At 46.8% G+C, this 16,623-nt stretch overlaps 1 protein-coding gene across 1 annotated transcript; it reads left to right on the forward strand.

The window, feature by feature from the left end:
- Nucleotides 1–5,116: 5,116 nt before the first annotated feature.
- LOC144152012 (zinc finger MYM-type protein 1-like) lies at nt 5,117–15,368 on the forward strand. Its single transcript, XM_077683197.1, has one exon. The coding sequence runs from the start codon at nt 12,798–12,800 to the stop codon at nt 14,604–14,606; it is 1,809 nt and encodes a 602-aa protein (XP_077539323.1). The 5' UTR covers nt 5,117–12,797; the 3' UTR covers nt 14,607–15,368.
- The last annotated feature ends 1,255 nt before the right edge of the window (nt 15,369–16,623 follow it).

Genomic DNA, 16,623 nt, shown 5'->3' on the forward strand with positions numbered 1-16,623 from the left:
ATCGATCGTTTGGCAAACAACCTGCTCTAATCCACGGTGTAAGCACCTGTTAAGATGTCTTTAGCAGGATTTTTTGGCATACGAAGCTCAACAAGATTACCGTCTTTCTGGTGTACAGTAATAGCTCGTCATTTTGAAGCACAAGTGGAAGCTTTTTCTTTTCAAATTAATGAAAGTTTGAACTAACGAAAGTGAAGGACGACACTACACTGCAGTAAAGTGGAGAGACAAGCTCTGAACCAGAGACAGGCTCTGGTTCATTTATTCTTACATGTAAATGCAGAGGGACATACTTGTATTAGTTCCAGTGTTATGCTATGATCCTTAAGTTTGTGAATTACTATTTTTAAGTATTTTCCTTTTCACACACGTAGCATCCCACTATGTACTCGTCGACTGTTCTCATTTCTGGACAAAGTAAGACGGCTTCTAATCTGTGGCGTGGAGGCCACAAAAATTTACATTACAACCAAACTTGTACAAACCAAGCCACATGTGCAAGCGACCCTTCAGTCATTCTTTTTTTCCTGTCACCCAAATGCCATTTGAATACAGTTAAGCCTCGATGTAACGAACTTCAATGTAACGAAACCCTCGATGTAACAAACCACGGAACTTTTCATAACCTTAAGTGTATGCACACCATGTATTTTCACCCCCTGTGTAACGAAGTCCTGTTTGCCGAAATTTTAATGTAACGAAGTTTCATGGAGAGCTAAACAGAAAATTTTATTTGTAGAAGTAGATTTTTGCAGACGCAAGCGCCGAAACGGGGTCTCAATAAAACGCGAACGGCGATACGGGCCGCCCAATGCCACGGATGCCACAAGCCACGGAGTCCATGAGCAAGCTCCTTGCCTACAAACTGCGTGGCGCGCATACGCAGCTGGCGCACTGTTTCTGTCAGAGCTTAATCATCTATGCGGGCATCAGCATGAACTGCATGAATGGTTTTCTTCACGCAAAAACGCGCCTCGCGAGCCACAGGCGCGCTGAAGCAGCCGTGGACACCATCTGTGCGACGCGGGTAGCTCCAGCGACCGCTTCTAACCGCTCGCTGAAACGCAACTCGAGGGGCAAGCGAGAGGAGCATGCGAGAAAAAAAGTCATAACGTGGACGAAATTTTCACTGTAAAATGTCACACGCGCCGTTTATGAAAGCGCCCATCAAATATCCTCCGCGGTGATAAGCCTAATCGTCTGTGGCAGGGCGGCCGCTTACCCGTTGTTGTGTTGTAAAATTTATTATGAATAGGACGGCACTAGGCCTGTTGCAGTGGAAGGAGGAAAACAGAAGGGGGTTACGTGAGTCGCACTGTGAAGGCTTCACACGCAAATCACAGTGAGAGTAGAATTCTCTTGTGGTCGCGTGTTGGCCGGATCCAGTCCTCGTATGTAGATACGGATGACGGGCAATGTTTGTCATGTGCGTCCTTCAGTCCTTCACAGTCCCACACCAGGTGTTGCATGTTGGCCAGCTGGGCAGCCAAGCACACACTACACTGGGGTGGCGAGAAAGGTGGCGAGTTTGGCTGCTTGGAGTACTTCTGTTCATGGTTCCACCTTGCCACCACGTCCTCCGTGACGGCAAAGCCACTTCGTGCTTTCACCACGAACACTTGGGCGCCCCGGGGAAGACCCTTAGGTATGGGATCCTCAAGGGGTGGTACGTAGGTCAGGAGCTCTTTGGACCTCTTTGAAGCTAGTTCCTTCTTCGCTTCTCTTCAGGGCTATGACTCAGGGCTTTGAGAGGAGTGAGCTCAAGCTGCGAGTGGTGGGAAGAGCGAGCCTCACTGGCCAGCTTGTGCACAGTCTCATTGCCCGTGTTGCCAGAGTGTCCGGCTACCCAGAGGACCTTGACATCAATATTGTTGTTCTGTTGTAGTCCGCGGCAAGTCTGCTTTATGGAATATTCCGTGGAGGTCACTCGCGGGGGTCCAGCCAGGTTTTTGAGTGCCGAAGCACTGTCCGTTAAAACCCTGATCTGTCGTACTTGCTTGGTGCCCTTCATTTGAGTTCGCTTATGCTTGTTGGGTTCCATTGTTCCTGCAAGTATTTGTGAATCGTTGTGACAAGCTTTGCGCGCGCATTTTCTTCACTCTGCCCCGGCCAGAAAGCGACTCGCGCTGCGCAGATTTTCCGGGTGTGACGGCTGCGCGTGGCAGTGGAATGAGCCTGACCAGTTTCGCCAATGGGGAGGCGCGCACCCTATGACGGGAGCTTCGAAGCGCTCGGGGATGCCGGCTGGCACCGCCAAAGACAATTTGCCTTACCACCGCGGAGGGTATTTGATGGGCGCTTTCGTAAGCAGCGCGCGTGCCGTTTTACAGTGAAAATTTCGCCCACATTATCCGCTTTTTTTTCTCGCATGCCCCTCTCGTTTGCCCCTCGAGTTGCGTTTCAACAAGCCGTTAGAAGCGGTTGCTGGAGCTACCACATCGCGCGGGTGGTGTCCGCGGCTGCGTCAGCGCGCCTGTGGCTTGCGGGCGCGTTTTTGCGTGCAGAAAACGCCCCATGCGGTTCACACTGATGCCCGCGTAGACGATTAAGGTTCGACAGAAACAGTGCGCCAGCCGTGTATGCGCGCCACGTTTTCGTTTGCAGGAAATGCTTCATGCAATGAACACTTCATTATAACCGCAAAATTCAATGTAGCGAAATTTCAGTGCAGCGAAGTAAATTACAAATTTTACCGACTTCGTTACAACGAGGTTGAACTGTACTATGTATTTCCTTTTCTATTGTGTAAGTCATGTAGGGGCATGTCGGCAAAAGTTATCACCATCGATCAGTGGACACAGCTACAGAAGAACAGAGAATGAGTGAGTAGTAGTGTCAAGCCCAGCTGGAGGCCACAGTTGCTATAACAACACTGCTGGTAGCTTGTGTTGGCCACAGTGGTACTACGCTCGCTCCCCTAGCGGCTTAGTTTAATGTCAGGTTGAAGTGGCCGTAGTGGTGCTCAAGCATGTATGTTTGTCTTGGTGTCATTTGTCAGCGTTGGTGTTTGGTGTAAAATGGAGTGTGAAACGAGGGCGGGGCCGAGTATGCGGCAAAAGAAGACACAGTGAGTAACAGATGCAGAATGTCAAAATTGCTGAACAATGGAAAGAGTGGCAGGGATTCAGTTCTACAGCGGGGACAGCGGAACATTGCAGGGCATGCTTGGCACAATGAATGGATACAGCTCGCAAACAGCATGTGTGTTGTAACGATGTTCAAGAGTATGTGGGTTGTGTCACGATTCTAATAGAATTGAGTGCAAAAAAGTTGCAGACATCTAAGTTTGTATCCTAAGATGTAAAGCGCGATAACGATACTTCGACTCCCACGGGAACGTTTTCGTACGCAGTGGTTGCATTTCCGGCTTATGCTTCACGATCGCAGAAAGAAAGACTAGCAACGAGGGTTTTTAAATCGCTGTGACCCAGGAAAGACGAAGGCTCTCTGCGTTTCTGTGGCTTAAAATGTGATTGTGAAAGGTTGCGGAGGCGAGGTGTCGGTCAGTTGAGTCAGCGTCTGAAAATGTTAATTCTGTAATGTCTAGGCCAAACTGAACATCGTGCTTTTTGCGAAGAGAGAGAGAGAGTGTGAAGATCTTTGTTCAGGAAGAAATAATGGGGGTCTGGGAAAACGTGGTAAAGAGATGGCAGGCAGCCCAATGGTGGATTATGAAGTCTAGGGCACTTGATGCAGCAGCATCTTCCCTCGTCCTCCGAATCATCCCGCGCTGATCTTGAGGTAATGGGCTGGTCAAAGCTGCCTTTCATGTTTTGAAGAAGTGGAATGTGTAATGTCCAAGTTGATCTCCCCTGACCATACCCTTACACATGGCTATGTTGCATGCAAAGGGTGGATGTTTCCTCACTTTTAGCAGTGTAAAGTGAATGTCCGATGTTCCCACCCAACACCTCAACGCGTATATATTCGCAGATGCCTGTATTGGTTTTCGTCCATGGAGCTTCTGATTCTTCAGCGTTGAGACCTCATTATAGCAAAGGGAAAGATCTCGTTCCTAGGCATAGGATTAGGATTCGTTCTTAAGGTTTTTCGAGGAGGGCAGTGTGGTAAATGTGGTCGCAAGGAGTGCAGTATGCGAGTTCGTGTGCCTCTTGGCCAATGCATCGTTCTCTTCAAGACCACGGTGTCCATCTTTCCAGGTGACGTAACTTTTTATTGTGGGATGGGAATGTTTCATCGAAGCGCTTAGGTATTGTGCCCACAGAAAACACTATAATAACCTTTCAGAGTATATAATAATATTTACATTTCTTTTCTATACTTCTGCTACTCAGATTGCTGAAAGGATGTCTCCAACTTCTGTCTCTTTGTCTTTGTGTGTAGGGGGGCATGCACTGACAAAGATTGCAAGAAAAGTCAACTACGATAGTTTGCGGCCTCGTGCTTTCGTACATCCCGTGGTCGGTGTATATCTTCTGATTCTGAAACTTTCTCCAAATGAGCTTGATACTACCATATCACCTCTTGTCGTGTAAGACTGGATCCATATTTTGGCCCCTCTTGATTTTGTTTTTCCAGCCGTTCTCTTCGTGCGAGGAGAGTGGTTTCTCTGATTTCTTGAAATACATTACAAAGACGCAAGTTGAAGACACATGCATAGTCATTGTCACAAACCTTATTTAGGACAACTCCAGGGGGAAGGTCTCTCCCAGACCTTCGCCCGCTGCTGTCGTGCGCTTCTGGAGTCCATTCTTTGCTCCAAATATTATTTCTTCCTGGCCTTCCTTTTTTTTCTATACCCGTGTATGCATGTGCATTCTGTCACTGTTGTGGTCCACCCCTTGCTAGTTCATCTCACAGTCAAAACTGCGAGGTTAAGGACTGCCTTTTATGCTGTCCTGATGATGGTGTTTCTATCACTTTCTTTTGTGGAGGTAAATTTGTGGTATTGTAAGCATTGCAATATTCAGCTCATGATTAACGGCTGCATGAGTCTTATTGTTTCTTCTTGTCATTTTCTTCCTCTTCTCTGGCTTGCGCGTTTTATATTGTGGGATATTGGTTAAAGATTTTCTTTTTGGGGGGGGGGGGGGGGGGCGGGGGGGGGGGGGGGATTGTGAGTTTGGCGCTACTGCTTGTCTCTAGAGCCGCGGTGAACATTCTTCCGTAGCTGCTCTCTGGCAGACCAACTCGTACCTATTTTTACAGTGATTTTTAACTTGACCTCATGGCGCCATCTGTCCTTTTCCAAACTAAGCTTGCAGCAGAGACAGAACCGTGGGAATAGTAAAAATTATTTTGAAAACTTTTGCGATTAGTCGCTATACAGTGAGCTTTATTTTAGTTTTTTCTGCTTATAATCTATGCCATCCTTGGTTTCTGAGACACTGGCGTTAGTCATTTGCCCCCTGTTCTAGTTAGGCAACCCAATGTTGGTGCCGGCATAAGTTTCAGTGGAAAAAAACGGCACGGTGGCCCAGGGTACTTTAAGGCGGTGTGCTACAGTGCCCGAGGACGGATGCGAGTTTGATTCCCGGTCGCGGTAGCCATTTCTCTGATGGAAGCAGAGAACAAGAATGCCTGTGTCGAAATTTCGGCCCACGTTAGAGATCCTAAAGTTGTCTAAATTCTTCCGGAGGGAGACTTCCACTTCAGCGCGCCACGTAGCCCGCATGTAGCTTCGTCGCATGAATTACTGAAAATTTAATTTTGTGATCTTCTTCTGGAAACACGCTTTGTTGTGACAGCATAATTAGCGGGCACGGCTAGCGACCATGTCTTCCGAGCATACTACCGCCGACTGGGCGCTGAACAAACATCACTGCTAAGGCACGGCACCTGCTGAAAACGCATGTCCTTTCTTTCGTCTCCGCCATAGTGTCAATGTCCTCCTCTCCACAGCTCAGTTGCCGCTGCGCTGCATTACAGATTCAGTGGAGCCCTCGAATCTTTCTGCCTCTGTCATAGCTTCTTGGTGGCACTGGTGATGTATTCCCGTGGACGCTGATAGCGGCTGATAGTGGATGGCTAGGAGCCACGGGGAAATTGAAAAATGAGCCGAATAATGCTAGCACGTTAAAAACTGACGCAGAACAAAGGAAGAACAGACGAGACTACTGCTCACAACTGTTTATTCTGCAAAAACATCGAATTATACCAAAACAGCCTATTCTCACGCAATATTTTTGAGTCTTTCTTAAATATTTTTACCCTCAGTTCAGTAGAACTGACTGCCAACTTAGCAAGGCAGATGCCTGGCTGCAATGTTAATGCTCTAGTAAAGATCCACCAATGAGTCTTCAGTTTCTTCCCATATACGTAGTGCTGCATGCCTGCATTTCAGAGTGTTTCCCCTTTGACGTTTCTTGTTTTCACGCAAAGCAAAGTAACACCACTTGCAATGTGTGCCTGGAGCCACGAAAACTGCCGCACTATAACTAAAAGAGGCACAAACCAATCCACACGTTCAACTTGCCTTTTTTTGCCATCACTCGAACGCGACTTGAAAACTGAGGAACAATATTTATTTCAAGTATTTTTTACATGAGCTGCCGATTCAGGGTTTTTCAAAATAACAAATACAGATATGACTATTTCTTTCTTGAGAGAATGCATTTCAAACACAAGCCATTTTTTGTTTGTTTTTGCACACTTGTTCGTTGGTGATGCGAAATGTGGTTGCTTGTCGGCACGGCCTTCTGGTAGAGACGAGTCACTGCAAGGTGGCTCACTGTCTTCAAAGCCACTCTAAGGGAAAGGGCAGTTTGTGAGGTTAAATCCTTATATGCATGGGTTATAGGAACTGGATGCCCTTTGTATAGCACCACCGTCACTTCCGCAGAACTGTGCCACCTGTGGTGAAACGTTCACCAGCAGAATGTGGCGATAATGGAGCACTGGAGCCGAAAGCCATTGGCGTGGCATTCTTCTACATCGCTTTACCCATCATTCTGCGGTGCAGTTTGGAAACCCTAAATAATCGCAAGGAGTTTTTTGGATATATTGCATAACCTTGGAAGGGGGGACATCTTTAGTGAGAAATACCACGTGTACGAATTGTACAAATAACAAGTACTCCAGGCTATGCACGTGTTCAGTAAATTGCATACCATGTACAGACAACGATCGATGTACCAAGCCATGATGTGAAGCTGGAAGTGAAATTGATTGTTGTGTGTGCGTAAGCGTTGTAGTGCACAAAAATTTTACAAGCTGCATGCCTGTGTGCAGTTTTGCACCGAGGAACTCAATATAGCTCTTGGAAAGCCGGCATGGATGGCTGATTAGAATATATACCCCATTGCTGGCATTCGCCATTGATAAATAAAACAAATAAAATTTGCACCGTGCACAAGCACAAGTTGAAGTTGGGGCACCTGCGAAAGAAGTTTTACCCCAAAGGGAAAGGGATGTGCAAAAGGGCGATGCTATGTGACGTCATTACGGTAGCGACATGGCTCATTAGACGTCAATGTGAGTGTGTTCATAACAGCCACTGGAGTGCGTTGCGAGAACAAGCAAAGCACCACGGTGCAAAATCATTGCTTTATGCACAGTGGCAATGATTTATACTTGGTTGCTAGCTAGTTCGTTCATGGCCTCTGAAAAAACAATTATTGCAGGACTAAATGAGAGCACAGACAGTTAAGGGGGCAGAACTGGCCTTAGGAACTTTTTTTTTGCTTTCAAACCGATTTCGATGTAACTTCGTGGGCTTGTTCAGTTTTTTTTTAGCTGATTTCAGATATCTAATTAGTTTTGGTGTAAGGTAATTAGTTCTCAAGTTAATTAAAAATTTTCCTCTATTGTTCTTGAGAACAACAGGAAAAAAAACTATTCAGCAAAAGATTACCAGCAGGGCATGAATAGATACCAGATTGTGGAGAATGAAATTTGGGAATCAGTTCTTCTGTTTTGCAATTGGATACAAGTTTCGATCAATTCTAACGTCCACATTTAAGTACTCCTGCTAACCAATTAAAAATAATGCTACTGAAACAAAATGAAAAATCTGCTTCTCTTATTGGGTGGTTTAAACATTCAGCTTCACGGTGCAAAAGAAATGATCTTCCTAGCTGCACTACTTGCTGGGATTCACCTCTCAAGAATTTCCTATCACTGTAGTACCACTCGTGGCAAAGTGGGGAATTATGAAAAAATTGTTATTTTTTGCTGAAAATGGGCCTTGATGGCTTTTATAAGTAGCTTATTTCTGCGCGTATAACCTGCCCCTGCATATAACGCGCACCCCCACACTTTCCGTCGACGAACAAAAAATATATCCACACGTATTACTCGCGTATTTTATACATGGAACGATGGACTAAAGCTACTACTTAAGCAACATTGCAAAATAAGCACTGTCAATGGGGTAACAGTGGCTTAGTCACTATTACCGCTGTAGGGGCATCATGGCCAAACGCGCATTGCGGTGAAGTTGCACTAAAGGAAATACCTCGCATAATAACCGCACCTCTACTTCACTCTGAAATTTTCGCATTTTTGGTGCGGGTTATACGCACGAAAATACGGTACCTGGAACTGTTCCAAGTACAGAATTTTTGGGGGGAAATCTGTGCAAATCAAGAGAAAATTGATATTTAAAAAATTGTTTTTTTGGGCAATCTTTCACACCAAAGACCCATGCGCCCCCTTATTAACAGGATCAGCGCCTGAATTTAGGGAGAAAAGCGTGAAGCCAAACTTTTCTTCTGGTTCATCGAACAATTACGCGTGGCCCCCAGTATCACACCTGAACGGTTTGGCTGTGTTATCCGGTGCTTAAATAAATAAAAACTGTGTTGCTCACACTGTAGTGACACCACTGTGACAAAATGTTGAAACGGAGCGCTTGGCGTAAAAAAAATGGTGCAGCTTGCACTCGTGGTGCCAGGCTGGAGAAACAGCAGAGCTGGCAGCCCCTCTCCCATCGTCGGAGATCCGACTGTGCTGTGGAGGCCTAAATTCGTTGTTAGGTGTGTTTGTTTCATCTGCTTCAAAATTAACCCATTTGGCTCTAATACTTGCGAAAATTCCAGTCTGGCCTTTCTTTCTTGTAGGTGTCGTGTACTGCATATCAACACAACCTCTTTCTCTTTCCAACTGGCTGCACATATCGTTTCCCGGCGCTGCTAACCCCGTACCCCCACGGGATTTTGTGGTGGCCCAATGGTTAGGTTGCCGGTTTCGTGGTGCAAAGGTCTCAGGTCCGATTCCTGGGATCTCCCTGACCACATTTTTTTGTCGAGTCCTCGAGGTTTTTCTTGTGCATCGGACGGATGGTGCTTTACCTCAACAGCTCTGCAGTTAAACGATACAGCAGCTCTGTAAGCTGCTGTAAGCATTCTGTGTGTAAGCATTCTGAAGGCACTGCTGCAGTTCACCAACTTACGCTTCCTTGGTGGCATTGAAGAAACATTCCAAGTCAGACAGTGTGTTTCTTGAGTAAATCGTGTGAGAGCATGAGATTAGAGTGCACTTCGTGTGATTTTTTTTAGCTCATTTTTTAGCTTTCCTGATGTTTTTTAGTGAATTGCTGAGGACGCTGAATTAAATACACCTTTGTGATTTTGTCAGTTCGTTTCAATTATTTTTTTTTTCTAAATACTGTGTGAAGACGCTGGAGTGCAGGAATTTGCAATTTCATTACCTAGTATTAGTTTTCTTTTCCACACGTTTTTTTAGCTTCCTACTATGCGTTGGCTGTCATATCCAAATGGGTGACTTTTTTCGTTTGGCTATATTTTCTTTTTTCTGCAGTGATTTACACTCAAACTATGCAACAATTAAAGCACTTGTATTTGGGTACTTGGCATAGACTGGTTTCTGATGCCGTTGAAAATAATTCAGCGCCGACCTCTTGTACACATTTTTGGAAAAGTGGGGTTGTAGGTTGGACTGTGGGATTCCTCTCACTGTGAATAAAATAATGGCAATAGATGCATGGGTGCGGCTTCAGCTCCCAGTTTCACGTGCCATCACTCCAGGAAAACAGATGCAACAAATCTTCTGGTTGCAGAGAGGTTTTGTTTACTGCCACAACATTATACAGCAAACAAACTTGTGCATATGTGCGTCGTTGTACCAACCGTATCCTGGTACCCCATTGGGATTGGAGCTGGTAGAAACAAATGTGCTTAGAATGTCCCGATGAGTTTCCGCAGCTGCTGGTGCAGGCCAAAACGCATGTCTATGTGGACTTCATTTCACTGGACATATTCACTTATGACGCCTAAATATTGAGTGCATTGAGGTGTACTACAAAAACCAATGTTCAGGTTGCCAAAAGCGCCATGTGTCTCGTGTTGTTAGTTTGTTTCGAACCCTGCGGGGATCGTTCGGTCTCGGGGCGTCCGCTATTAAAAAAGAAAAAAAACATGGGTTAGCCGCTGCGCGCGGGCTTGGGTCTCCCGTTTCGTGTGTCTCTTCTCCGTAGACGGCGGAAGGGAACGGCTCAGCCTCCCAGGAAGTGGAGTCCGAACTCGCAGCCAGCCGAGTTGACAATTCAATGGGCCGAACTAAGCAAGCAAGATTTGCACCGGTGTTCGGCTGCTGCTTCTCAGTGTTCGCAGAATTCAGCTTCTGCGTGTCTTTCGTCAGTTGTCATCACGCCGTGCGAGAGTCGGAGCATAGGAGGCACACACGTTCCTCTTGTAGCTTCCAATTACGCAGCGCTCCTCTGAAGGGATGGGCCCTAACAGTGCCAAAGCAGCGAACTGGGTCGGCCCACCCTGTGTACATCGTTCCAGAGGATGCTTGCTTTCTCGGCGTCTGTTTTCTGTTTCACCGCCAGCTGCAATGCGTTGAGCTGCCATCGGCAAGCCGCATTCGTCTTGACTTGAAACGTCCGTCGTAGGGAAGGAACACCGTTCACCAGGCTGGACAAACCTAGACGCGCTGAAGATAACACGGCGCCGCGAAGCCGTTAAAGTCGCAGCGGGTGGCCGACCAGTGTTACCGAATCCATCGGGCGGCCAGCCACTGTGAGTGGTACGCTTCCGATGCGTTGACTGTGTAAATCTGACGGTTGTTTGCGCCGGCTGCGCCGCTGCTCGAAATTCGAGAAGCCCAGAGTCGAGGCGGCGCGTCAGTTGTGCCCGAATTCCCGAAAAAGGCGGCCTGCAAGAGGACCAAAGCAGGAACGATACGTACGATAGACATCGCCAGTGGACTGCCCGAGCCCCGGCTCTGGGGCACCAGTAACATGGCATGAATAGACACCCTGCTCATACCGAGAAACAATTTAAAGGCAGCGACGGCTGCGTTATTTATTGGCAAGCCATTCGTTTCAAGGCCGGATCGCTTTGACGGCGCGAGCTTAGACCCTGCGTCGCATTCCCCCGACAGGTTGGCGCCAGGCATCGTGAACCCTGGGACTTACGTGAGAGAAGGCACGTAGTGAAAGGCGTGGTTAAAGCAGACCAACGGACACTATGGGAGAGACGGGTGCGCAGAAGGTGAATGGTGCATTTGGACCGGGGCTGGACATCTTGAAATCAACCAATCGGACTTTAGGGAAGAGGGAAAACCTCGCATTACGATTGGACAGGACAGTATTGTTTTTTTATGTTGCAAAGTGTTTCCGGCGTGTATCTATACATTTAGTTTACCCTTATGCTGATTAGCAAACTTCCGCAATAAAAAAAAAAAAAGTGTTTGTAACGTCATGTACATAGTATGTAAAGTCAGTGGAAATAGCGTTACTTCTGGTGTAACATAAATGCCTTCGCCGCTGTCGTCTCGTTAAGATGCCAACAGATAGAAGCAACGAGTTTTCCTTGGCCTAGCGTTGGCGCACGATCCAAGTCTCATTTCACCAGCTTAGTGAACGAAAGGAAATAGCTAAAAGAGAAGATGTCCACTCGAAAGCATCAAAGTGGTGCGTCCAAACGAAAGGCAAACTTGGAAAGAGAAGAGCGTGAAAAGAAGCTGCCAAAGATGACGAAATATCTGTTGAGTGCAGCTTCCGTGAAGTCGTGTCATTGCTCCAGTACGAGTTCGTTTCAAAATCCTGAGTGTGCCGGGAGTGCTTCTGTGGAGGACTTATCGACTCCATCACAACGATTCCCCGGTGAGCAGCAAGACTTCACTCCCCTTGGTTCACCGGGTTCTGCGCAAAGGACGGCAACCTCCTCCGTTTCTACCTGTGAGCAACCGACGTCAAGCAAGCCCTGTCCTGTCCCTACGCAAGCAACATCCATGCCACTCGGTGCAACCCCTGCCATGGAGTTCCACGTGTGCGTTCTGCCCCACCCGATTTCTACTGCTTCTGATCAACTGGCGCCACACCTCTCTAATCAGCCCGCTGATGACGAGCTCCAGCAAACGACGCTCAAAGACCCCGCTGACTTTTTTCACGGTAGCTCGACTGCGGATCATCTTCTCGCGTGCCTCGACAGGACGGATCAGCTGGCGTCTTGTGGCGACAAACTACAGGACCCACAGCAGCAAGAGGTAGGCCCCGAGATTCTGCAAAGTGACCCAGCTAAGTGGCCGGAGATTATTACTGATAATTTTCGGGGCGAATGCATTGAGAAGGGGCCGTTGTATTTTCAAAATCGGGCAGAAAGTTTTCCGTCTTCCGAAAGACAATACAAAACTCAGAAACGCTATATGTCACCTCATCTTTTCGCGCGAAAGGCTGTCAATGGGGAGGCATACGAGCAACATTGGTTAATTTATTCGAAGTCCGAAGGCTGTGCTTACTGTTTCATGTGTAAACTCTTTTCGAGCAACCCGAGTTCTTTCACCACGCACGGATTTTCTGATTGGAAAAGAGGAGAAGAAAAGGTTTCCGCGCATGAAAACAGTGTCGAACACCGGAACTGCGTGGCAGCATGGCTAACCCGTCTAACTCGAGCAGCACAATTGACAAGGAGCTGGTTAAACACCTGGTCACTCAGACCGCTTACTGGACAGAGGTGATGAAGCGTGTAGTCGTAGTGATCAAGCTTCTAGCTGAGCGTGGCCTGGCGTTTAGGGGCAGCGAGGAGGTTTTTGGCTCCCCGAGAAATGGCAATTATATGGGAGTACTTGAAGCCATTGCCCAGTTTGATCCCTTCCTAGAGGAGCACATCAGACGCTATGGGAACAAGGGGAAAGGCCACCCATCTTACTTGTCAAAAACAATTTGTGACGAATTCGTCGAGCTCATGGCCAAGGCTGTCAAGGACAGGCTCACTGACGAAGTAAAAAGGGCAAAGTACTTCTCTCTAATTGTTGATTCGACTCCAGACCTTACTCACGTTGATCAGCTGTCAGTGGTTTTACGGTACTGTTTAAATGCGAAAGTGCACGAACGCTTTCTGGGGTTTGTTCCCATTGAATCCCACACTGGCTTGTACCTTTTTGATACCGTGATGTCCCTACTGACAACCAACGGCATCTCAATTGGCAACTGTAGGGGGCAAGCGTATGACAACGCGAGTAACATGTCAGGCAAATACAAAGGACTGCAAGCACAAATCAAACAGCTCAACAATTTGGCAGTATACGTCCCGTGCGCTGGTCACTCACTGAACTTAGTTGGCGCATGTAGCGTTGACAGTTGCCTTGAGGCCGTCAAATTCTTCAGTGTCACTCAAAGACTGTACGTGTTCTTTGCTGCCTCCCCCAAGCGGTGGAAATGTCTTCTGGACAGCATGGATTCCACTGGGGAACACTTCGTACTAAAAAGCCTTTCTCAGACCAGGTGGTCAAGACATGCTGAATCATGCAAGGCTATTATGAAAAATTTCAGTGCAATTTTGCGTTGCCTTGAACACATCGCGAAGAACGAGGAAGAAAACGGTGACACTAGGAGTCAAGCATGCTCGCTCCTTAAGAAAATGGCAAAACTGGAGACGGCATTCATGGCGATTTTCTGGTGTGAATACTTGGAGCGTTTTGACAAGACGAGCGTAGCACTTCAGAAACCAGGCTTAGACATTTCAACCGCTGTAGACCTTCTGAGCTCCCTGGAAGGCTCTGTTGATTCGTTGCGACCTCTTTTTGATACCTTCGAGGCGAGAGCACGCAAGCTGAGTTCTAGTCAATGCTATCAGGATGAAAGCAAACGCATCGCTTTGAGTAAGTACCCGGACGGGAAAAGCGATAGTACGCTGCGTGGTAGAAAAAAGTTTCTTGTAGAGACCTATAATGTAGTACTTGACTGTCTAGGCTCTGCTCTGCGAGTGCGAAAGGCTGCCTACGCTGATCTTTGCGAGAAGTTCGGATTCTTAAAATTGCTTACGGAAAATGGAAGCATGATCTCTCTTGCACAGCAAGCGGAGAGATTGGTGGAGACCTACCCAGACGATTTGGAGCCAGTATTTCCGGCTGAAATCGTTCAGTTTGCGAACTTTCTGCAAAGCTCTGTGTGCCAAGACACGAGTGCCCTGGGTATAATAAAGTTGCTACACGAAAGACAACTTAATAACGTGTTCCCGAACCTTTCCATTGCATTAAGAATGTATCTAAGCATACCCGTGGCGAACTGTGAGAGCGAGCGATCGTTTTCCAAGTTGTCACTGATAAAAAATCGCCTTCGTTCAAACCTTCTGGACGACAAGTTGAACTCGCTTGCTATCATGTCCATTGAACGTGACCTTGTAAGAGACCTATCTTTCGAACAAACTATATCGAATTTTGCCAAGGCAAAGGCCTGAAAGATGCCGTTTTGAAAGAGCACTGTTAGCGCTATGCATGAGTGCCCGTGAGATTTTTTCTTGTGTCTTCTCCCAACCTGCATGAGTAAACGTTGAACTGTAACCCAAAAAAGGGTACGTCTTCTTGTTCATCTTTGTTTGTTGTTCTTGCAATGTAACTCCCGCTTTTAATCATCCATAGTAGTCTGTTTTCTTCTCTCGAATCATCACAAATGGCGTTCGTTCGCACCACGTGTATTTGGTGTCCTCTTTTCTTCGTTTGTTAACTGAACCATTATCAAAGAAATGCTTTATAATTAAAGTTTGTCATTTAATCTGAAGTATATTGTCCATTTTCTTGTGCTTGCAAGCTCTTAAAATGAATATATACCGAATCTACTATGTACTTATTGCATAACATGAATAACAATTTCCGCACTGTGATGCTTCCGTTGAATTCCAATAAACACTGTTCTTGATACAATGGCATGTCTCCTCACGAGATTATAGATTTAGGGGCCCACATAAAACCAAACGCTTAAGAAAACATATCTAGATAAAGCGAATTCACATAGTAAACATAGCTGTTGGTGTTTTCTCTGGGTGTTTTTCTTTTTTTCTTGAGCTGGACCAAACTGTACCAATGGCCGCTCTGTGGTTTACGGCCACGGAACGGACACGTATCGCGAGTTCCGACGGTCGTGTTAGTGACTGCGTTTGTGTTGTGTGTTGCAAAAACAGATCTGATGCATCACTATCGCATGAATCCCATTAATCGTACTTTGTTCTTTTGTAATTGGAATACCTTTTTTAAAATAAAAAACTGCTTTTAGCTAAAATAAAACAAAATGGTACATTTTAGTAGTGGAGCGGGGGAGGGTGGGGACGGAGGCTTTAAGAGAGAGAGAGAAAGAGATATTTTTATTTCGGGTAAAAAAAGGCGTAGGGGATGCAGGTGGGGGGGAGTTGAGTCGAGGGCCGACACTAGCGCAGTAGCCCAGGGCCCCCATTTTGCTTAATCCGGCCCTGTTCTGGCCATCCTGGTCTGAAACTATTTTGCCAATTTCTGGTGCCACAAAGAACAACACAAACTGTGCGAGGAAAACTCACAGGATATTTATTTTTTCTCTTGCATTCCGCTTGCAACTCCTTTATTGATATTGGAGCAGTGTGTGAAACCGCTTGAAGCATTCTCCTGAGTGCATGCAGGCCACGGTCGGTACTGCACGTTTTACAGAAAAACGCAAGTTTCCCCCTGCCTCCTTTTGTCTTTCTGTCATTACAAACAGCACATTTCATGGAGGCACGTAATTCTCTACCTCACTGAAGTCATCACCGCTTTTGCTAAGTGCATCACTGTAAAATAGATGCGGCGAGAAAGCAGCCATGCTTCTCAGCGAACAGTGCACACACGAAAATGCTGTGGGATCCAGAAGGCCTATGCTGAACATTGTGCTGCACCCTTGTGCACGAGGAAGTACATCTTCGAACAACAGTACATCGTGAACATTGTGATCATACGGTGTATGTTCCTGATGCCAAAGGTGGTTGCTTGCGGTGTCCAAATGTTCAAAAAGTGAAAGGGCGGCTGCTTATCTGCACCAGGGCCAAAAGGGTGAATAGAAACAACTTACCACGCGTGGGGAGGGGGTGGGGTGGAGGGGGGTGGCTCACTATCTTCTGAGGTGCTTCAAGCAAGGGCAGTTGTAGTTATCGCGCGAGTGCAAATGGGGAACACACGAACAAAAGGGCGCCTTTTCTGTTTTTTTTTTTTTTTCAAAGGAGCACTGACGCGGAAATTTTATGTTACACTTTTATTGCTTTTATCGATGCTTAATGGTCTGGCGAACCTGAAACAGCACTTGAAATACTTCAGCGCGGGATAGTTAATTACATTGAACGGCCTGAAAATCGTTCGTTTTAAATTCCCGCGCTTTCATCCCGAACGGCGCATATGACAGAATCCCGGCCTGACCTCACCACTTTGTGCGGACGTCACCGGCGCCCGCTCGTCGCTCGTGGGGCCGCGCGCGTGAAG

This window comes from Haemaphysalis longicornis, unplaced genomic scaffold, assembly GCF_048455015.1.
Source record: "Haemaphysalis longicornis isolate Haplotype H1 unplaced genomic scaffold, Haemaphysalis longicornis Haplotype H1 scaffold_9, whole genome shotgun sequence".
Taxonomy (NCBI): domain Eukaryota; kingdom Metazoa; phylum Arthropoda; class Arachnida; order Ixodida; family Ixodidae; genus Haemaphysalis; species Haemaphysalis longicornis.

Bases quoted from the DNA above. Each gene is read 5' to 3' on its own strand.
- LOC144152012 (XM_077683197.1), top strand. From the start codon at position 12,798: ATGGCTAACCCGTCTAACTCGAGCAGCACAATTGACAAGGAGCTGGTT.